This window comes from Triturus cristatus, chromosome 5_1 (assembly GCF_964204655.1).
Source record: "Triturus cristatus chromosome 5_1, aTriCri1.1, whole genome shotgun sequence".
NCBI lineage: Eukaryota > Metazoa > Chordata > Amphibia > Caudata > Salamandridae > Triturus > Triturus cristatus.
The window spans coordinates 611,588,403-611,613,042 of NC_140587.1; the positions used below are offsets into that span (position 1 = coordinate 611,588,403).

Consider the following 24,640-nt stretch of genomic DNA (forward strand, 5'->3'; position numbering starts at 1 on the left):
CAGCAGGACTTTGACTGGCCTTCTGTGTTGCATATCGCTGATGTACTTCAGCTTAGGTTGAGAAATTAGAGTTAATGTGAGTCATGCAGCATATCCTTGGTACTTTGACAGGAGGCTGTGGAAAACACCTCTTAATCAGTTGCGATTTTGTTTTTGTATTGCTTAAAGCCTCAGCATTAATGCACACTTACATGCATTTTTAACAGTTTTCTATTTTGTTTTCCTGTGTTGTAAAGTGCACATTTTAGCTTAACTTTTTCATTCAGGGTAACTTTTTGTTCTGAAGTTGGCATATCGAAAAGAGGATTGCGGAGAGGGTTGCACTGTAGAGTCAGCCTTTTGTTCGAGAAGCATGTGTCAGCTTCTGGAGGCCTTTCTCCTCCTTCCCATGATGCAGTCCAAGACCTGGCCATTAGCGCCTCTCTGCAGTTTTCTGTTTGTCACATGCTTTTGCTCCCATTCTCTTGCTTTGAGGACAAGTGTATAAATGTAGCACCAAAATGTATGGATTTTAGCATTGCTTTTGACCATGGGGCAAATGCCTTTTCATATTTTTAAGTTTGCTGGCTACTTTGCATTACATATGTATTAGACTGCTATGTACTATCCCAAGTGTCTCTTTTCTTTTACAATCTTTTCATCATTATGGAATTTCGGGGCATATTATCAAGCCAGGCGATAAAATTATTGCCGCTTTAGCGGCAGAAAACGGCCGCTAAAACGGCGATAATGGGCTTGATAATATGCTCTATGGAATTCCAATTGAAGCCCAGGTTAGCTGTCCTTCACATCTAACATGGGCTTCAATTGGAATTCCATAGAGCATATTATCAAGCCCTTTATCGCCGTTTTAGCGGCAGTTTTCTGCCGCTAAAGCGGCGATAATTTTATCGCCTGGCTTGATAATATGCCCCAGAATGTGTTTTGTGCCTTGCATTCATTTCCATGGGGCATATCAACAACAACCGGCGATAATTATCCCTAAGCGCACTTAGCGCTAGGATAATTATCGCCGGCTTGCATGGATTTTTATCGCTGAGATAGCGTGCTATTAGCAACGCTTATCTCAATAGCGATAAAATCCTCACGCTAAGTGGCTAACGTGAGATTATCGCTGGAAACCCAGCGATAATCTCACGTTAGATTGTTGATAGGGACAGACAAACTTAGCCATGATATCCTCCTTCCATAGGATATCATGGCTAAGTCAGAAAAATACCAGACGTAAAAAAGCAGCGTTAACCGCGGTTAGCGCTGCTTTTTTTGTCTCTAACAGGGTTTGCGACGTTCTTGATAATAGAAGAAATGTCGCTTAGCGACATTTCTCCTATTATTTTACTCTGGAACGCCCCCTTTGCATCTCATTAGAGATGCAAGGGGAAGCGTAGAGTAAAAGGGTGCTAACATGCAAATTTGCATGTTAGCACCCTGTTATTGATAGGGCGCTAGTTTTATCTCTGCTTTTTTGGCTTTTAAAGCCAAAAAAGCAGAGATAAGGCCCTTGTTGATATGCCCCCATGTTTTTTAGGACGTCACGTACTTATCACTTATGTATATTTTTGCTTATAATATGTAAATTCCTCTACTATGAATTGTTACATGTTCATTGTTCTTATCATTATTGTTCTTGTGATAAATTTTTACAAAAATGCTAATAAAGAATTACAAAACAAAAAAACACAATCCCATTGTGATATTCTAGTGCGACTCAGAGTTAGCTTGCCCTATTACAATGAACACATCACATTTCTTTTACACCCCTACACCATATCCTGAACGTGTTACCGTCTGGAAAACAAAGGAGTACCTGCTCAGATCTAAACACATTTGGAAACAGTTATTTTGATGTAACTAAGGTGTATAAATCCTTAAAAAGTATTTTCTAATTTACTTTTCACTGTAGAAAATAAAAAGTTCTCAAACATTTATGGTATGTTAACATATATTTATGACCACACAGCACGTTATTCTTTTATTATTGGTGCTATTAAACCGACAACAATGCACTTCACCTTACAATGACGCCCTGAGTACCCCAAGCACAAAGATTGGGTTGAATCCAGAAGTAATAGTATGGTAAAAAGCAAAGACAAAGAAATGATGCTGAGATAAGGACCTTGGAAATAGAGCATGAAAAAAGCCACAGACGCTCATTACTGGTCCCATCAGTCACACCCATAGGCTCTTATTTGTACCAATTAAAATCACAACGAGATGCACAAGCAATAACTTTTGGCCGTGATTTATAAGAAAACCTTCCTCCGAGCCATTTATACAATTTAATGCATTTCTATGATCCTGCCTATTGTGCCACCCTCTTCTGAAATAACAAGAAGCCCTCTCTCTTTTAGTGCACCATCTGGAATCGGATTTTAATTAAGCTCCACGGCAATGCGACTGTATCAACTGCGCAAACCAATCACGGAGGCGATGGCAGCATCCGAGCGCTCCCTGCCTTCCAATGACCTTCTGTTCAACTTTTGCCACCGACGGTTCTGCTTTGTTTACATCCCTCCTCGAATAACATGTCTTTCCCTAATTTTCTGAGCTGAACTGATTGCGCTGGAGTTTGCCGGAGATAACTGTACTCGCCGGAGGCGTTTCCAGCGTTTTTTTCTTTTCACCTTGGAAAAAAGGAATCTGTTCACATGTTGTAGGTGTATCTTTTCACTGGATTTTTTAGACGCCTCTCTATTTTCAGACTCTGCGGTCGGGCTCAGCACAGCATTCGAAAATTGTTTAAGTGCCTTCTCTAAAGAGAGGATGGATAGTCGGATTTGGCTTGCAAAACATGCACCTACATTTAAATCTGAAATTTAGGGGCATTATCAAGCCAGGCGATAATGGGCTTGATAATATGCTCTATGGAATTCCAATTGAAGCCCATGTTAGACGTCCTTCACATTTAACATGGGCTTCAATTGGAATTCCATAGAGCATATTATCAAGCCCATTATCGCCGTTTTAGCGGCAGTTTTCTGCCGCCAAAGCGGCGATAATTTTATCGCCTGGCTTGATAATATGCCCCTTGACTCCTTAAAAAGAAAGCAGAGGTGTGTAGAATACATACTAGCCTTCAGACAATATTAGTCACAGATCTGCCTATAGATTAATTGGTTATGTCTTCCTTTAAGCGTGCTCATAAGAAAGGTGGAAGTGACATCACACACCCTTTGACCCTTGATGGTATCACAGGAGATGGCATCCCATGAATTCTGAATCATATGGCATTAATTGGTGGGACAGTACGCAGCCTTTGACTCTAAAATCACAGCAAGAGGATTGCCAATCCTACAATAAGCGCAAAGATCCTCCTATCGCCCGATGTCCTCGATCAATGCAGAGGTTAAGATCTTTGCTAAAGTACTGGCCAATTGTCTTCAAAGAGCACTTCCTGGCCTTCTCCACCCAGATCAGTGTGGCTTTATGCTCACCAGAAGCGCGAGACACTATACGCCATGAACAAGCAGCCTTGGCATATACCTCGGTTTTGCAAAATCCTTGTGCCCTCCTAGTGATAGCTTTTGAGAAGGCCTTAAATTTGATCGACTGGTTCTTCTTATTTGTGGTCCTGGAGCGCATGGCATTCGGACCCAGTTTGGGTGAAAGGAGTGATGTCAAATACACTCCCTATCCGAAGAGGTACCAGGCTGTGATGCCCCCTGTCCCGCTTCTTTTTGCTCTCGCTATTGAGCCACTGGCAAGGTTCTTCCACTGTGATGCGTGGGTCCAGGGCTGGCCATGGGGAGGACAGATGGAAGACAAAATTGCCCTATACCCTGATGATCATATACTCTTCCTGCCCTGCCCGCAACGTTCAGCCCCACACTCACTGGAGATACTCACCCTACATTGCTCTGCTTCCAATCTCTGTGTGAATTGCCACACATCTCTCCTGGTCCTGATCAAAGGGTACCACAGCACAGTTACCTGGCACCCAACCATCCTGGTTTGATAACTAAGCTTTCAGTACCTGGGTGTGCATGTTTTCAGTAATCTTGATTTGTCCTGGGCCCTTAACCTCTCCCCACTGATTGACAAGATGAAACAGGACTTCCTGTTTAACAGATTGGGAAAAGTGTCTCTCTTCAAGATAATGATGCTGCCAAAATTCCTCTTTACCCTTCAGCACGTCCCATTCGGCATCCGCAGTAGCTGGTTCCAGAAATGCAATGCAGTTACCCTGACCTCACTTTGGGGTGGCCAACCACACATATAGCTTTGGACAAATATAGGCAGTCTATTACTGAAGGGGAGCTGGGGATGGCAGATATCAGGCTTTACTATTGGGGGGCCCACTTAATGATGATCAATGAATGGCTGCCCGAGGATGAGCTCACACTGCCTTCCGACTGGAGTTTTACTGCTGTGTGCTCACACATTATTTCTATGCTCCTGCCCATCATACCCATATGATCCAAAACCCCAATTGTGTATTGTTAATGTTGATTATTTTTGTTGCATTTAGAATAACAATATTCTGCTCATCGTTTACGCATTATGCTAGTGTGTTTTTAGTCTACATATTCAAATCATATATAGTTTTCTAACTTAAATCCAGTGTTTTTCTGTATGGAGTGCTCCACCACCAAAGACATTGACTGATAATAAACTGGATTCTCAGAGACAGAGCCTGGACTCAGGGGCAGACTGTCCTCGCCCACTAGATATGCAATACCATAATGCACTCTCTGGATGGCAGACTTTTCAGTACTAATTCTAACTAGCACAGACTCCGTGGGAAGGGGTGTTATATAGAATAGGTTGCCTTTGTACACATTATGTACTTTCTGTTCATTTTCATCGCCTCAATTATTTGCTACAATAATTTTGGATATAGTCTGCACTACTCTGGCTTTCAATAATAGCCCCTCATTCTAATACCACTAGTCCAGTTTTCTTGTGTGTGTGCCTTCTCTGGGGAAACATAAGGGAAATGCAATAAAATACAAATGTTATACCTTACCTGGCTACCTTGTAGGTACATTTGAGAGGGATTTGTGGGGTGCTTGCCCATTGTACCCTCTCGAAATGACTAATGTGCATACCTGTACCACTTGAGGGCCAATGGAGTTTACTGAAGATGACCAGGACTGGCCTGGCACGCAACGCTACCAAGAGTACACTTAAGATCCTTCACATAATCCAGTCCATCTTTTAGAAGATGTATTTTTTTGTCAATGTGCATGCTCAGTTTCAGCTCACATAAAGAATGAAATCAGCCCTTACCACAGTTTAACAATTCGATTTCCTATAGATTCGTTGCAGGCTTTCTTTCTCCCTGAGGATAGACTGTACATGCTCAAGGTTTTTCTTCCTTGTAAATATTCAGAGCCACCCCTTCACTAGAATGCTCCTTTTCTGGCCAACATACTCAGGAGTTTGCACAAGGCTGCTTAATCTATCTGTGATTGGTCAGTTTTTCAGGGAAGCGTGTGCTCTGAAGAAACATTGCAAGGTGCTTCTCCTATACAGTTTCATGTTGTTTTGTTTAAGTGAGTACAGATGTAGATCAATACATTGTATACATTGCCTCTAGTAAAAAACCTGGTCCAAATTGTGTGTTCTTTTATTTATTTATGTTTTTATTTTAACTTTTAAAAAAACAGCCATTTATTTTGTCTACACTATGGGGTGCCCAGTTACGTGGTGAATTAGGTCTTCGTCTGATGTTTGATTATATATTCTTATCTCCTTCAGAAATAATGATAATAACATTTATGACACTCCTAAAAGGCTTGTTTTTAAAAATCATCACTAGTAAAAATAGCCTTTTTATTTTGCCAATGTACGTTGACAACCGTCCTGAGTTTTATTTTATTTTACATCGTTGATGCGGAGCAGATCCACTATGACTGAGTGCTTCCTTCACATACTGCAGCTTCCTCCATGAAACTTTCACCAGTGCTCTGGGGGCTCTCACTGTAAATTTCCATGGAGGGCTAAATTTACAGTGGTGACATCTTGTGAGATCTTGTGAATGAAGCTGTGCATATGTATGAGGAACCTGCATTAGGACACACTGCAATTCTTAACAGAGCATCTCAGCCAAGCAAGCATTTACAGTGCTTCGGTGTGTGAGGATACACAGCAAAGAAAGCATCTTAACCTCTTCTGTGCCCATGACGAGATAGTCTCGTCATGGAGCACGGTTGCGCTGTGCCCATGACGAGACTATCTCGTTATGAACCCCACCCACTAATACAACGCCCGGCACAGGAGGGGGAAAGGGCGTGGCACTGAAGGGGTTAAATAGCCCAGACTATGTAAAATTCTGACACTGTATACAATTCAATACTGCTACAATAGGATGAGAAATATCACACTGGCCTTACAATTGTACTAGAAACACTGGGCAAAGAAACACTGGGTCCTTAGCCACACCCTCATCCAAAGGCAGGAAGAGGAACATTAGGGTTTGGGTGTGCAAAGTCGTACAGTTTTTTTCCTCATATAATACTTGTAATTCAGTCAAAAACGATTACATTTCAGTGTAGTACAAGAGGGATTCATAACAAAAAGGGTGTACACAGTCTGTACTCAAGTATAAAACCTGTCTGATTAATCTAAATAGGATCAAAGTGAAAGGAAAAGACATGCTACACACCCAATCGTCATAAGACACTCCTCCTCTAAAAGAAGTCTAAAATATATGTGCACAGCATAATGCTAAGTGTGGCCTTCTGGCAGCCTAGGTACTTGCCAATAAGTACACCACACATGGAGAGTAATTTTACACATCTTTAGTTTGCTGCATGCAAGTCAGAACTCAACATTCTAAGCCTGCCTTCAACGCATCCCTCTAATGCTTACATCAGAGGCCTGTGGTGCACAGTGGGAATCAAAATAGGTCTAGTTTTCTTTTATTACAAGACACTACATTTCCCGCTTTGTTAAATAAAAAAATCACAACTTTCAAAAATAGATAAATTAAATAATACATAAATAAATATATGAAAAAATATATAAATACACAAGTGATAACAATTCTTCAGTTAAGCATTGGGGCACCCGAACCACACTTTATGATCAGGTCACTGGAAACTGGGAACTGGCAGTCGAAGTGTCAGTGATCTGCGCAGGTGAGGGAGAATTTTGAGCGGATAGAGTCATCAACAGTCTGTTTAGACCCAGTCTCTACACTGACATCCATGTTTGGTGAGTGATGGGCCACATGTCTACAATGAGAGGAATCACTCTTAAGGGACTTCCCAGGAAACTGGGCAGTCACCAAATATACTTTGGCTTTGGTTATAGTAAAGGATTCAACCTCAAAAGGAGCATCAGATTTCCTTCTTCTGTATTGTCTAACAAACACTCGATCTCCTCTTGTAAAAGTCGTCAGTCAGCATATATTTTTATCTTCTGTTTGCAAGCAAAGTCTGTAGTGTTAATGTCTTTCTCATTTTTAGGTTAGCCCATTTGGCCAGCATGGTCCTCATGGCTCTTCCAAACATGAGCATTCCCCTGTTGTTGAGTGAGGGAATTACCTGTAAGCTTGAAAAGTAGTGTTTAAAACAGCTTTGAGGTCGAGCTTCTCCAATGCAGCCCACTGAACAGCTTGTTTAGAATACTCATGAACCATTCTACCAGGCCATTAGCCAGGGGCCAAAGAGGAGTTTTTTAATGCTTTGTATTGACGTGATTTAGAAAGTCTTTAAATTCTTGACTATTGAAAGGTGGGCCATTGCCAGACTTTAATACTGCAGGTACCCCATGTTCCAAAGATGCCATCTAGTTTTTGAGTGACCTTTTCAAGTGTAGTGAATGAAAGGTCGCCCATTAATGGAAAAAGGGAGTATTCATCAACAATGACTAGAAGATGATGTTCATTCTCAAGAGGAGCAAAGATCAATAGCAAATCATTCCCAAGCATAATGTGGCAATTCTGACATGTTCAAAGGGTGCTGAATGATTTTAGATGAAAGACATTGCATATATGACAAGTCTTTAATTCTTTTTTGCCCCTTTCTTTGAGATATGGAAATCAGACTCGGTCACTGAGATCTCTCTTGGTCATGGCACCCTCATGGGTGACATCGATCACTTGTCGTCGTAGACTTTCAGGAATAACAATTTGTGTACCTCGCAAAATTAGGCAATCTTGAATCACTGAAAGTTCATCTCTTACATTTTAGAACTTCAAATACTGATTATCATTAGATAAAGATCTGGAGTGCTGGTTACACGATTTATAGAGCAATAATGTCTTTTTATCTTAACATGTTACTATCTTGGCTCATGGCAGGAACAATTTGTTATAAAGACATGGCAGCTGGTGTGCACAATTTCACAATAAAATTGATGTCCGCTCTCTTAGATGGGGTACCAGGGAATTGTAATTGCACTCTTAAAAAATAATCATCCAGATTCTAACCTTTTGCTGGACGATGAATAATCGTATAGGTGTATTCTTTTAGCCTCAAACCCCAACGTTCAATTCGAAGAGACATTTTGGCTTTGGGATTGCTAAATAGCAACAGTTCTTGAAGATCCGTCACTATAGTAAAAGGCTTTCAATGCAAGAAAAAATGGAAAGATTCACATGGCCTGATCACTGCTAAATGTAGTTTTATCAGGTTCGAGTAAGCATGTTCTGTTTGTGACAGGCTCTAACTGGCATATGCCACAATAAGTCTCTGGGCATTTGACTGTCTGCTGTGCTGTGCAAGGATTACACCCGACGCAACAGGGCTAGCGTCAACTACAACCTCTGTATGTAGTTTGGGATCAAAGTAAGTCATTTCAGTGGCGCTCTCAATGGCTTGCTTGATGCGTTGAAATCTCTTCCCGCACTCATGTGACCATTGAAAAGATACGTTCTTTTTCGCTAATTCTTGTAAGGCTGCACTGACCGTAGTAAAGTCTTGTATGTATCTCGAACTTTAACTGGCCAGTCCAAGAAAGGATCTGTAACATAGAAATGTCTTGTGGGGGACTTACAGATGACAACACTTGCACTTTTGCTTGATCCGGTTTCATACCCCCATCAGAAAAAACATGAATTTCAAGTTTATCTTGTGGAATTCACATTTGTCGGCGTTCAGAGTTAAGCCTGCATTGGTCAGCAAATGACAGACTTGCATGAGAGCTCTGTCATGTTCTTTCTGTGTTGCTCTGAAAACTAATATGCGATCACTAGAGTGAAATGCATTCATTTCAGGTTGTATGATTTGTCAATTGACGTCTTGGAAATGTTCTGCAGCAGAAGATACCCCAAAACCTATTCGCTTATAGCGATAAAGACCAATATGAGTAGAAAAGGTTGTAATGTACCTGGATTTTTCTTAAAGCTCCAATTAGAGCTATCCTTTTTTTAAGTCAAGTTGAGGGAAGACCTTTGCACTGTTAACTTGAGTTATCATATCAGCAATGTGCAGACCGGGATGTCTCTCTCTCTCTCTCAATTGCTTTGTTGACCTGAAGAATGATAACGTATATGCGTACAGCTCCTTCACTGCCTCTTACTGGGGCATATTATCAAGGACGGTGTTAAAAATGATCTCTGGTTTAGCGGCAGAAAACTGCCGCTAAAGCGGCGATAATGGGCTTGATACTATGCCCTTCAGAATTCCACTAGAAGTCCATGTTCTGGTGTGAACATGGGTTTCTATTGCAATTCTCCACGGCATATTATCAAGCCCATTATCGCCGCTTTAGCTGCAGTTTTCTGCCGCTAAACCGGCGATAATTTTAACGCCGTCCTTGATAATATGCCGTTGGGCACTACTACAATGGGAGAAACATATGCTGTCAGTCCAGTGGAGTGTTCAATGATGTCATATTTAAGTAACAAATTAAGTTCCTTTTCAACAGCATCTTACAAGTGAAATGCAAGCAGTCTTTGTCTTTGAGCAGCAGAGCAAACATCCTCATTCATGTGTAACTTTACTTTCATCATTTTGAGTTTTCCTAGGACTTGAAATAATGAAGTAAAATGACTTACAATTTAATGATGATCATTCATATTGTAGTTCACTGATATTGGTCCCATATCAACAGCAGTATTAAAACTCAGCAAGCAGGCACTTGAAGCTGTTCCTTGAAGTACATGAATAGGTGCTTGTACCACATATTTCTTGTATTTGACCATGGTCACAAAGGATCCTTGACTCTTTAAGGGTGTTGAAGCATCCCATATGTATATTTCTGTTTTTGACTTAGAAAGTTGTGGTAATGGAGACAGTTCTTTATACTTCTCTTCAGTCATGATATTTATCGATGCACTACTGTCAATTTTGAATGGTATCAAACACCCATTTTTTTAGAGTTATTTTTAGACAATGTTTGAAGGTGTTTGGTGCTTCTTCGTGTCGATTTTTCTTCACTTTGAGTATTTTCTCACATTTGCGCAGTCCCACATGTGCATTCCTTTCTGAGGTAAACAACAACATTGTACAGTTATCATTGTCACTTTCACTGGAAACTGAGAGTGAGTACCTTTTTGTTTGGTGTCAATTTGCCTCAGTTGGTGAAACTGATTGGCCTTGTGGAAGCATGTCGAACATTGCTAAGGTAGCATTCGGTCATCCATTTTGTCTTCACGCTGTGACACACTAATTTTTCTCTTTGGTCTCAAGTTGTCACAAAATGGTTCGCTTTACCATGGCTGAGGCATATTTGTCCAATGGCGGGACATTTACCTTCATGTGGAATTGACAATCCTCATCTGTAAAACATTCTCTTTTTTGTTGGAGACATTGCCTTGTGTTTTTCAGCCTTGTAACTTGGCTTACTTTTGATGCACACTTTAGACGCCTCTGGCCTCCATGTCAATCGCTTGACGATAAGCACACTGTTCTGTCACTCAAAGCTTCCTCAAATTACACTACCTCCACCAAGTGCCCTTTCTACAAACACAAAGATTTGGATACTAGCCCAAATATTTGGAAGTCCCATGATAATTAAATGCCCACCCCCCCACTCTTGGACATTATTTGGTCTGATCATTTTCCAATTCCATTCCAACTTCCTACCCCTCATCAACCTTAACCAACTAAAGCTGACACGACCACACCCTATGCTCAATCAATCAATCAGTGACATTTATAAAGCGCGCTACATACCCGTAGGGTCTCAAGGCGCTGGGGGGGGGGGGGGCGCTACTGCTCGAATAGCCAGGTCTTCAGCTTCTTCCTGAAGGAGAGGTGGTCTTGGGTCAGGCGCAGGTCGGTCGGGAGGGAGTTCCAGGTCTTGGCGGCCAGGTAGGAGAAGGACCTTCCTCCTGTAGTCGCTCTTCGGATGCGGGGGACGGCGGCGAGGGCGTGGTTGGCTGATCGGAGGTGGCGTGTGGGAGCGTAGAAGTTGACTCGGCTGTTGAGGTAGCTCGGGCCTTGGTCGTGTAGGGCTTTGTGTGCGTGGGTGAGGAGGCGGAAGGTGATTCTCTTGTTGACGGGGAGCCAGTGAAGGTCTCTCAGATGTCCGGAGATGTGGCTGGATCGTGGGATGTCGAGGATGAGTCTGGCTGAGGCGTTCTGGATCCGCTGGAGTCTCTTCTGGAGCTTGGCGGTGGTACCGGCGTAGAGGGCGTTACCGTAGTCCAGTCTGCTGGTGACGAGGGCCTGGGTGACGGTCTTCCTGGTCTCTGTGGGGATCCACCAGAAGATCTTCCGTAGTATGCTCACTTATTTAAGAATGTAACTGGACTGGTCTTACAAGAATAGCAGTTGCCTAACTATTACACTGCAATTTTTCAACAGATATCAACAATGTTCTCCATCTACAATGATATAGCTCCACTTAAATTAAAGCAACTAAGATTAAAACCCAAACAAGTATGGTTCTCGGATGAACAAAATGCAATAAGGAGAGAAAAAGTAATAATGAAAATGCATGGTGAGCCTTGAAATCTCCAATCCTCTTCACACAACTAAAACCATTAGGAAAAAAGTACAAGACTAACATCACATTGGTGAAATCTAAGTTCCTTCACCTTCATCTTCAGAGGCAAATGGTAAAATCACATAATCCATCAAGAGTTTTACTTCATTTTATACATTTGTACATTTTAATATGGCATCTACATCAATATTGGTACCCGATCCATCAAATCGCAAAATGCATTGAGTTTCTGTCTGATTTCATAGCAAGATTTAATCAGAGACTCTGAAACCTTCACACAATGCCCACAGGAGCCCATCACGCTCAAAGCGATCAATTATTGGATCTGCATCAAACCAGTAAACTTATAGGACCTCATAGTGATCATATTGACCCTCAAGCCTAACATCTACAATTAGGATATGTTACTGACTAACAGCATCAAAGTTAAATTCTGCAACTTTGCAAAAATTGGCATGACTTAATTATCTGCTATAAGTCAGACATTTTCGCAAATCCCTTGAAGTGTTGCCAAACCATTCCAATTCTTAGTAATCAGAACCTATGCTCATCTCGCCCAGCTAACTAGAGACCTGTTTCAAAGTTGCCCTACATAGGTAAGGCTATTGTATTGAAAGCTGTGTTTCTGTATAGATATCCGTTAACATACATTCAATCAATCTCTTAATTAGCTGACAGCCAGTCTTATGCAAAGGTTGCATAATTGAGAATTCCACATTAAAAATCTTGGCCGATATTCGCTGCATTATAGATTAAGGGAAATGATATCTTCTTGTACTGTTAGATCTCACTGCAGCCTTCAATTGAGAGGTTCATGGTTACTGTTTTCAGCTCTCGAACATCACACAGGATTCTAAACAGTAGTACTGAACTGGTTTGTGTCCTTTCTCACAAGTCATTGAGAAAGGTCTTCTACCTCAGTTTGCTGTGCTGTAATGTCCTGTGTTCTAAATGGCTCAATGCTTTCCTTTTCAATATATGTCTTCAGGCACTGAGCTCTATCTTTCCTGGTACGAGAGTCTCAATGAATTAAAATGCCCATGATATCAGAGGATACATCTAAACGTCCTCCATATAGGACATTATTGTGCTTCGGTCATTTGTCACCAAGCTGTAAGTATGAATTTCAAATAACTTTCTAAAGATCATGTAAATAACCCAAAATTCATTCTATTTTGTCATAAACTCAAAAAAAGCTTTAACAGTAATCAAAGAGCTCATGACTGCAGATTTCTCTTCTTCTCTCTCACCCAAGAACCAAAATCTCTTGGAAAATCAACAGTGCAAAACCTGTCACGCACAACACCAATCATTCTCGAGTGGCCACTGCCTTTTAGAATACACTGCAAAGTGAATCATGAGAGAAATACAGACTGATGTAATTATGGAGATATTTAAAAAGTCACCTTTTAAGATGACCAAGACCAGCTTTAGCACTGAGGCTCCTGTTGCAACTATCTTTTTTGGCGCTCTGCCCAATAGCCTCCTTCACTACAGATTCCCTCACTACCACCCTCCAGCAGTGTCCGCATATCTTCATAGGCCATCTCTCATATGCACTGCATTTGTTTTATAGTGCTACTCTGTTGCAAAGTCATTGTGTGCCCTCGGCACCCTCCAACTTTTTGCTGACTGGTTCTGGTGGTAACTGACTCTGACTGACCCTGGGTCTGCCTAACCAGGCCCAGAGCCAGTGCTATCCTGAAAGAGACACTTAGAATGCATTGAAAACACCTACATACACTAGGGTACCCTATGGGTTAGAGGACCCCTGTGATTGGAATGACCTACCCTATAAGGCCCTAGTACATAATAGTATTGAGTATTAAGGGTGTAACCCACAAATAATACCCGACCCGGGTCAGTAATACAGTACAAATAGATATGCGGTCATGGTAGCACAGCACTTCTGTTTAGACAGTAAATAGTAGCAATCATCAATTTTTTGTTGTGGCATAAGTCCAATTTATTTACTTTAAACAGAAGCATCTAATGCAATTAAATTCAAAGCATTAGCAGATAATGGCAACACGGTTGCTCATTAATATCACAGTGCAGTATATTACAGTGCTCTTGGTGTGGATAGAGAAGGAAGAAGGGAATGGGTGTTCAGTGATAATGTGTGGGTGGAGGACAGGGAAAAGGTATTTGTGATATATATGCATCAATTATACATGGTGAGATCTTTTCCGGCCTGTGGTAGGTCAAATATTCCTAGCAATACACATAGCTCTAATGGACAAGCACTTTTTATAACATTGTCGCCAGAGTTTGTGTTGTATGTTGTCTGTGTATTGTCGACGTTTCGACCCCTAGGTGCAGGATTAAATGGTATCCTCATGGTGGAGTCTTCATCAGGAGTGGACTGAGAAGACCGTTTTGGATGGCCTGAGAGGGCTGGCCAAGCAGTCATTGCGCATTTAGGAGGGCGCTACCACTCCTCCCCTGCCCCTCCCGCCCCCTTATGCAAAGCTGCGCAAGTAGGAGAAAATAAAATGATAATAACATGAGTTATTATCATTACATTTTCTCCTTATTTCACTGCTAAAAAGTAGTGGGGCAACGTTCCTCCGCCTTAGCGTTGGAGCAGCCACTGAGAAAAACGTTTTGATAACTAGCTACATGTACTCATCTTTGGAGCTCCAACTACATTGATTGGGCAGTGTGCATAAATTAAGTCCTACGCTTGGCCTCTTAGAAATGTAAAACTGCAGTCCTCCTGGATTCCTTATTTTACTCTGTGGTGCATCTCATAAAATTCAGCGCACGCGCCTCCATATATAAACTGTGTTTTTACAAGGAGGTAGTTTTATGGCACAGAACTCACGACTTTCCAAACAATTACTTTAATTGATATATAAGGGCCGACTAACAAAAGGATAGGTTTAACGACAACCCAACTCTAAGACTTAAGGAGTTCTAAGTAATTTACACTTTGAGTTGTAAAGGTACATTCAACTTTCCCCTTTCACACGAACCTGGAGGCCATGACCTTCAGCCAATTACTTTTATCAAATGTCCTGCACTTTCGTTTGAGCCTAAAGCATTTTTCATCTATGTGGGTGTTTGCATCAATTGCCGTGTGATTGCAAAAAATACACTTAAGGTAGTCCTACACTGGACGCGTACAAAATAAATTACAAATTAACATACTTCTATTTACTAACCATCTAGCATTCAAGGCATAAGAAAAAGAATACTAAAGGTGCTGTATTAATGAAGCATGCAATGACAGATGTTCTACAACAGGGCACACAAACCAAGAAGAGAGGCCACACAATTATCCGTTGGTGGAAAACAGTGCAAACTTCTTTTGTCTCTGAGTTTACTATAACACACAAAATAAAAGTATTTAGCCATGCTCAATTACAGAGAAAAAAATACTTTTCCTAACCCCAATACACGTTTATTCAAAATGACCGAACGCAATTTTCATAATCCGACAAGCAAGTTTTGTGAAGTTGCGGCAATGCTTTGAGGCTCTAGTCACCGTATGTTTATGTGCAAATGTGTAACTGTGCACTCCTGTAAAACAACCAGGACTCTGGGTGAAATTAATACAGTTTTTAACAATGAAATTACAGAAACTGTTTTTGAAAATCCTATGTTTCACGGTATATGCCATTTCATGATGGATATATGAAACAAACTGAATTTGGTGTGATTTCTATGCTTTATTTTTAAAAAGCACAAACACAACGAAAGGTCTTTAAGTGCTGTAGTAAGGCATGCAAAAAGAAAATGTCTATTAATAAGTACATAATTACATGATCGGATGAAGCCAATTTCACGTTACTGAAATAAAGCAAAGATCATTTAAACAAATCGATACTGTCAGCATTGTAGTGATAAGCAGAGAGAATTTAAATTTCAAAAATACATCATACACAAAATTGATCTACAATTCTTTTCGGAACCAAAGGCCATCAGGTTCTTTGTTATCCAATGAGTAATAGGAATGCACTAGGTGTAATCATTTATTAACCCTGCTGTCAATTGTGTATAATACTTTGTTAACTCTGATATCATCTATGTGCAATACTTTGTTTACCATGGTGTCAACTATGTACAATACATTAACCATCTATAAATCAAAGTTTGCTCCTTCACCTGTAACAGGTGTACAAGCGTGGGTGTAGGATGGGCATGGTTAACTTTAGTGGGGTGGCAACTCAAGCTGGAAAATGGAAGTCTATGTGTTGCTAGTGTACCCATCTGTTGTCCTGACCTCCTTGTTTTGCAAGCAAACAGAGATCTATTATCAAGAAAAGGGTTGACCATTCCATGTTAGCCAATGACATTGGCTTTCCATGAAGAAGCCTTTACATGTGGCACCCAAGCTTGCACTGATATTTAGAAAAGTCCTAAAACACCTTAATTGCTGAATGAAATGAAAAAGACACTAATTAACTAAACTTTACAATAGAAAATCAAGCCCTCACCATGAGTCACATCTTCACCTCATATCCCGGTGAACTTCATCAGAGGTTTCGGAGAGTCAAGAGATATGCACACACACAAATGGAAATTTTCGACTCACTTTCAACTACATTATTTCCAAGGAAAGGCATATATTGATGTACACAAACACTGTAAAACCACCCAACAGATAAGATGCTGCTATATTGCGAAAAATCACAAACGTTAAGCAAGTGAAAGCCTTTAACCTACTTGTACCTAAAAGTGATTAGCCAAATACACAGCAACACAAAGCACAGCTGTAGAGTTCAGCAGGGTATTTGTCACTCAATTACAGAGAGGTGCAGTTATTTAGGGAGTGAGTCAATACATAGAGATGCAGTTCAGTGGAGGCCCTTAATCATTCAGTTACACAACCATAATGCTATTGATTTGGTCTCCATTTTTGAACCTCAAACAAAAAGTACTGCAATGTCGCACCCCCCTGACCTTCCCTACCAGAGTCTGTTTCAGAATGTAATAACACACTTTGATAGCAGAGGAGCACTTTTTGACCATTTATGGTGGCTTTCAAGCTCCAGAAGAACAGAAGATACCCACCGGGAACTCTCATCACACTTTCATGAACAATACACCATTGATGACTTGTCTCAGTGGCAGAGAGCAGCAATGAAGGCAACAGCTTACCTTAGAGAGTTCTCCTACTTCCAAATAGAAGCAGATAATGAAAACATTCCAGGCAACCCAAACAGCGGTCCACACCGTGTACTATGCATGGAAGACATGGAAGGAAAAGGAGACAAACACCTTTAATTGTATTTGCAAATAGTGACATTGAGTAATAATGAACATATACTGTGCATTGCATCGCAAATAAACATTGGGACATGGACAGTAGAGTGGTAACATAGTTAGATGATGGAGTTGATTAACGTGGAATGCAAAGATACAGGGACATATTTACAAGCCCCTTGCACCTCCAGTGCGTCACATTAATATGGGAAAAAGTGATGCACCTGCAGCACAAGGGGCTTGTAAATAAGCCCCACAGTGTCATTATGTTATTTCAATGGGGGGGGGGGGACATTACAATATAAAGGTTGGAGATATTCCCAAGGACCACAAATTAAAAAGGCTGCAGTGTTGTGTGTGGATGGGGTGAGGTTTGCAAATGTCAGTGCTTGAATAGTGAGGTAGTTGGGGAGGCTCTTCGAAAAGTAGAGAAATAAAGCGCCAAAAATTGCTTTTAACACCGGGCCAAGGAGTTTGGTCAGTCCACAAATTTCTGACAAACTTCTGACGCAGCCAGATGACTTTCTGGCAGTCATGACTTTTTGGGCTCGAGAGTCTTGGATTTATGCATAATTTGTGTGGAGAGGAGAAGAAGAAATATTGCAAGCGTCAGAGTTGTGGGTTGTGCCAGCACATAAGCCTACAGATGTCACCAGCATACTGTAAATGTGGTAAGTGGGCTATGCAGGGGCTTCTCTTCAAATGAATGGAGTAATCATTAATATTTGTGATACATTTTGATGCAGCAAGAAAATAAATTACATGTCTAGAAGGAATAATATTTATTAATAGCAGTACCTGTAAAAAAGAAAGACTCAATCGAATTGGATGGACCAAAGAAGGGAGACGTAAAAGTAGAGATGCTGCAAATAGAAAAGCACTTGCTGTGTCCCTTCTTTGCTTAGCCGGTTCAGTGCAGGGCTTGTTTTGTAATGTTAACATAACTTTGTCCCACTTCAAATAAAAGCTGCTTATGTGTCTTGACAAAAACAAATACTCACCCAAACTTGAGCATCAAGTTCCATCTCAACCAGGACAAACTTGACCCCTTCCAGATTCACCAGCCACCAGACTCCCAAAAACAAAAGTTAGATGATAACCTTTCCTAACAAATTTGGTATACTATCCTCCTCTATTAAGAATTCAAGAACCGTCCAGAACATTAAGCTTGATAGCCTGAGAGCAAACATCACTGAGGAACTAACTGCCATCAGGAAACTCCCTTTCACAGAAGCTGTGGAAATGTGTACAGAAAGATCTAATTTGTGACAAAATGGAGAAAAGCATGGCACTGACCCCCCATTCTTCCCCTATCTCACTAAATAAAGGCATGGCACAGATAACTGCAGGTATAATAAACAGCCCTCTCACTGATACCTAACCCTGTACCTGGGACCATGGCCTACCCTTCCTTTTTCTAACCCCTGCTTGCTAATGAGGCTCAAGCCCTTTGCTCCCTCCGGCATGTCTCAGGCAAGCTCGTTGTCATTGCCTGCTTTCCCTATCCTGAGCTTTAGGTGGAACAAGTTAAGACTCAACTCTAGGAGCCAAACTCTGAATTTCAACTCACCACTGGTCTTCCGTTTCTGGTAAATATCACCGAAAGATGCATACCCATACAATGAAACAGTATATCATAGAAAAAACCCTTCTGTCTGCACATCAATCGGGTTTCAGACACGTATGATACTTTACATGTCTTAGACAGAAGCGGGACATGCCTTGAACTGTCAGCAGCATTTGATAATATTGACCATGTTAATCGCATATGTATTCGGCTAATGTGTTGCACTGGGTTGCTTAATAAGAAAGAATACTCTCTATTTGCCAGAATGGAAGACACCATGTTCACCCCTTCACGGTTCTTGGTCCAACAAGGCCAAATACTTGCTGCCATCATCTTCATCTTTAACAGGAAGTCTTTAGGAGAAGTGATTTAAGGGTTGGGACTTTCTATGCACCAGTACGCTGACGTACAGAAACTGTCCATTAAAATCACATCTGAAGACAGCAACATACGTGTAGCCCAGTGTCTATCAATTGACGCAATGGACTTTAAACTGACTAACAAAACTACATTCTTTCAATGCCTTTGTTCATTCGCTATTATGCTTTATTGGAAGGAGGGAATGGGAATAGATACAGGGTTTGCTCACCTTCCCCAACATCCAACAATACAAAAGCAACAAAAGGGATCCCCTACTGTCCTTACCATATCTCCCCATACCAGCCCAAGGAAATCAACCTATGGTATTAAAGGACCGCTCATGCACTGCAATTCTAAGTGCATGTCTCCTGTTGCTTTTGCATCATTCACTATTATGTCCACATCAGAAGATCCTGCCTTCCTTTCCAGGTCTGAATTGATTGTGGATGTACATCCAATACAGTTTAACCAGTCTACTAGTCCACTTAGATACCCACACATACCTGGATGGTGCTCTAACTATATCAGGTGGAGAACCTTCATTGTGCTGCTCCTCGGTATCTCCAGCTTAAGTAAAAAACTATCCTTCTACCAATCATTCCAAAAATCTGTATCGACTTTCCCCTGAGCCAAATCATATCCCTGCATTTCCCATTTAAAAAAAAATGAACTGTAGTCCCAACTATTCAACAGATTTTTCTCATAATCCACCTAATATTTCCTCTAGTATGTTAAATTTAGCAAACATGGCTAACATGCACTGCCTTCCCTTAAAACCACCCGAAAATATTGAATCTACATTAATCATATTTTGAATATTTTTGCTGTCCAAATATTTCCAAGATTCCCAGAATATTTCTGTTTAGATACATATAACTGTTCTGCCTTTTCTATTAGCATTACCTCTTGTACCTCGCTCCGTCTCACGGTATGGGCTGATTTGCTCTATAGAGAACAACAAAAAATAAAAAAATATATTATATAATATAAATTTACCTAATTCTCTAGACTAACCCAATATCTGATGCACCAATTATTCATTACTATCAGAGTTGACCGCCCAGGGGCTCAAACGTTGCTTCAGATGTGTTAGGCCAAGCTGCCTGCTTAAAATTTGTACAAGAAAGACCAGCCATGTGTATGAGTCTTAGTGGTCTGTCTTAAACAAGAGGGCATTCAACACACTACCATTGAGTTAAACACATCAACAGGCTTTATTCTTGACTCAAAGCATTAGTTTCAGGCATTTGTAGAGAAGAAGGTTCCAGATTCTCATGAACAGTTTTTCTTGTTGAGCAACATCAAACCATTTGTTCTTTATAGGCTCTGGGCTGTGGTAGAAGTGTTTGTCTTGCCTTATTGTAGGTGTGGAACTGCTTCTTATATGCTCTTCCGTAAACCACCTTACTGCCTTTAGAAGGTGTTTCAGTTTAAGAGCTCAACCATTTGTGGGCACCAGCAGATGTAAGAGAATCGCTGTAATTCTAATAACTTTAAAGAGGTCACTTCCAGATTTATGGCCAAAAACATGCTGCTTAGTCCATAATTTCTAGGGGCTCTAGCATTCATCTTACATGGCAAGCAACATGCATGTGGGTTGGGTCTCGCTGTAAGGAAACAGGCTTTTTTGCATTCTCCTCCCCCTCCCCCTCTTTGCCCCTATTTGGACTGTTAGCTGCTCGATTTTCGCCTCTGAGAGTGCACTGAGGCCTGCTAACCAGACCCCAGTGCCAGAGTTCTGGCCCATTACAAAACGTGTGTTGAATAGGATGTTCTCAATTGACAAGTACTGCCCCAAGTATATGATACCCAGGGTACCAAGGGCATATGAGGTAGAGTGTCCACCCATGACCGCAGCACTGTTTGTGCCACCCTGAGTGTGACAAATGACAACACGACCACACGCCTGACACTGCAGACTGGAAGAGCAGTGTGGACACTGGTAGTTCGACTTTGCCATTAACATTAATGACAAAGCCACCCTTCCCTTAATAATATATGTAAGTCTTCCCTAAGGAAGTCCTATCGAGCCCTATGGCAGGGATCTGTAGATTATCAAGCAAAACAATATAGGTTTTATATGTCTTAGCAGCAAACCCCTTAAAGTTATCATTTTGTTGAGGAAAGTTAGTAGCCCTATTGTCTAACACAGGGTTACCAACTGGCATCCCAGCCTGGCTAACTTCTGGATTGGGGTACCTAACTGGGTACTGTAAGGTATTCAATTAATTGTGGCATTAAATCTGACTTTATGTCCAAGTGAAGATTAATGTCCCTATTAAAGTTTAGCAACTTATAGAAAGTTGCCACTCCATGCCCCAGCTGGTCCAGTGACTTTGCACAAGCCTGGGCCAACAGACAGCTTTCTGCCCATCTGGGGAGACGTGTGAATGACTCCCAGGTTTGGAAGCAAAGGCAGTTGTTGTAGAGTGAGGTGTAACCTCCTCTCCCAGGAAGGTGACTCTAGGTGTTAGCCCAAAAGGCAAGCTTCAAAGGAGAAGCCTCCTTTGAAAGCCCGTCTATGACAACACACCCAAGCAGGATGCCTTTTGTTCCTGCAGACAAGTTGGAGACAGGGACAGAGAGGAAAAACCTGTCCTTCAAACCAGCTTTCCTATGGGCGAGTAGCCCTTAGATAGCCACATCTCTGGTGTGGGCTACCAAGCTCCTCACAGTTGAGGGAAGGTTCAGACATCTTGAGAGTAGCAAGAAATTGCACTCTGGAATTGCCAAATGCCACAGATCACAGGAACTGTGTCACCAAAGAGGAGGGAACTAGACCATTGGCTAGTAACCGCATTGTCTTCTTGGGGCTCTTTCCCAGGATAAAACGGACACCCCTAGAACACTGAACATCAGCACATACAGGATTTTGAGAGAGGACATAAAGAGGACTGCACTGCTGCCTTTGAAGCTGCGTGAAGAGAGGTTGCACCATTGGAAGGACTGCGCCTGTGGCACGTTGGGCTAGTGGGTTTGGACTGTGCCTGCGGCTCCTGGCTTGTGGAAAATTTTACCCCAAGCCCAAGACTGAATCAATGCCTCCAAGGGTCAGTCAGCTGGCTCCCTGTAACAGCACATGGGACATCCAAGCTGAGGAAGCCCAAACCGGCAAAATAGTAGCCACTTCTGAGGAATCACCACTGGCACCACCAAGAGACAAATCCGAGATAGTCAAAAGTTGCACCCGTGTCTGCTGGACTCAGAAGTGCTATCAGAGACTGAATTAATCTACAAACAGAGTCACTAGCCCCCACCAAGCATATTCGCTGTGACCACTGTGTCACAAGATAAGTAGCCCGGCTGTAACTGGCCTTCTACTATTGCAAAGAGGACATGGTGGGTCTCCAAGTGCCATGGTCAAAGTCTCCTTACCCCAATCTGCCCTGTCAGATTTGGTTGCCCAAGCAGGTCCGGAGACGCCAAAATGTTTCAAACTTTTTCAAAGTTTGCAAAGTTTTTGTTGACCAATGCTTGTTTGCGGTTCAATTTAAAAGTATTCATTTCTTCAGAAATGTATATCTCAAGAACCCTCGAGTGGATTTTGATGATCAAGAACGCTCAAAATGTATACAAATATGCTCTATTTTTATACATTGATGTCGTGTCTCTTTCTTGTTGTGTGACTTTCGTTGTTTGTTGCTGTTTTAATATTTACACTAAGGTCCTTTGTTAAGCCTTGCTGATTGAAGCCACATCTACCCACGGCTGCGCTTAAGGTCTGCAAACGAGCCTGAGTGGACCCAAGATGGTATTTGAGAGTATACTCCACAATAAAGCCCCACAGCCATATCTTCTAATACACCCAAATCCTCACACTCACCTTCGTGGGAGTCAGGAGTTTATGTGTTTAGAGGTACCAAAAGTCCAAAAGGCAGCCCCTTCACAGAGGGCTTTGTCCTTGGCAGCATTATGGTGCTGGACTCCTTCCCCCTCATCAATATGCCTAAAGCATTCCTTCACATGTTTCTTAAGAGGACTTAAAATATCATTTTTAAAGGTGCTTTACATTCCTCTTTCTTTTACATTTACTAGTATGCCTGTTCATTTTATTTGCCAGGTTATTGATGTAATTTTTTTTAATGTTTTGTATAATTGCAGTTTTATAGGATTTTTATTGATGGTGTGCTGTCTTCCATTAGCTGTCTGGCAACATTACCACAGCACAAAAATAATAATATTAATAGATTAAATCAATCTCTGCGACATTTCCGGCTTTCTGATAGACATATTTGGTCAGGGCACTCCATGATGTTGAGTGCACAGATTGATAACTTTTCTAAAAACTTTTTTAGGACAGTCTGGAAGCCATTCTTGGAGTGGAATCAAGGGGCATTTTTTTTTTACATTGGGAATCTTGCAATAAATTATCATGGCAACTGTGGTCGCATATGAACGAAAAACTAGCTGAAAATGTAGAATGCTTCAGTTGCTGAAATGATGAGCCAGCACCAGTGTGAGATCTCAGAACCCTCATTTGTTATGAGATACCCATCTGTTTGACCAAATTACCATGCCTTCCTTCCTCTATATTGACGACATAAAGAGGGATGCTTTGTCGCGTAAACAGCACTCCTAACCCCTAAAATCTTTCACCTCAACTCTGTAAATTACCCTCAAGAACGAACCAATATTTATTGTGAAGGAGGATGAAATTGGAGATGGGAATTTAATTTTTTATGAAGCAGCTAGCAGGCCCAGTCCTCATTAGATGGTGCTTAAATAACTTCAAACCCACTTCTAAGCCAAAGCTGTAATTGTATTATTCCTCAGGTAGGGCACAAAAAACTCCTGTGATTGCAAATGCTGCAATTCACAAAGATTCATGACGACAAAGGGGCGATGAGAAGTGTGCAAAATCCCTCGCAAGAGACTTTCCACTTCACAAAAGGAGATTTGCAGGTCATAATAAATTGTTATTAGGAGGGGGCATTAACCCCCCTAAGTGGGAATCCTGTAGGGCATCCTTGGGTGGACGACAGCCCGCTACCCCGATGTGTTCCCTAAAGGGAATAAACATTTTTTTAAAAGGCAGCACCTCTCTGGTGGATACAAGTTAATGAAAACAATGTTACCTATTCAAACCCTTTCACCGGTGGTCATGCCTAATTAATATTCGTTAGGCAGGTTGCCTTGTTAACCCCTTCAAATGGGCAATTTAAGATGCAACCTATTAGTAGATAGATCACATCATAAACTACATCCCAGATCCAAACCTGTTGGTTTGCAATTTGCACATCCACGGTTTGCAAGGAGAGGGTTCTGCCCCTTCACTCTCAAAAGGCGCCAAACCTCTGCAGTTCAAGCACACATAATCTGATATTTCTGCGGTGTTGCAGTAAACGTATTACCAAATGCCTGTGCTTGTCTGAGGACCAACAACTGGCTTGTCAAAGGCACAGCTTGCCCTTAGGTCCAAGAAGAAACAGGTACTTTCTCTGTACACAGTTAGAGTCTCATGTGATGTTTGTATTCATTCGACTAGTTAATTGATATTTAATCTTACTTGTTTTAATTGCTTGGAGTTCATTCTTCATTTCTTGCCTATTACACCTACATCCCTCTCCCACCTTCATGAAAAGTATCCCTCCTCTCTGCCCAGTCCTCTGACTAAAATGATGTTTTGTTTCAAGCAAAGAAAACCAGAAAAATGCAAATGTA

At 41.4% G+C, this 24,640-nt stretch overlaps 1 protein-coding gene across 3 annotated transcripts in view; it reads right to left on the reverse strand.

Moving 5' to 3' along the window:
- Nucleotides 1–24,640, reverse strand: part of LOC146831275 (sodium/potassium-transporting ATPase subunit beta-1-interacting protein 3) — a 2,306,425-nt gene that overhangs the window by 1,230,765 nt on the left and 1,051,020 nt on the right. For all 3 annotated transcript variants that reach the window (XM_085605542.1, XM_085605544.1, XM_085605543.1), the window contains exon 3: nucleotides 16,948–17,028. In XM_085605542.1, the coding sequence (XP_085461668.1) occupies nucleotides 16,948–17,028 (81 nt within the window). The remainder of the gene's footprint in view (nucleotides 1–16,947; nucleotides 17,029–24,640) is intronic.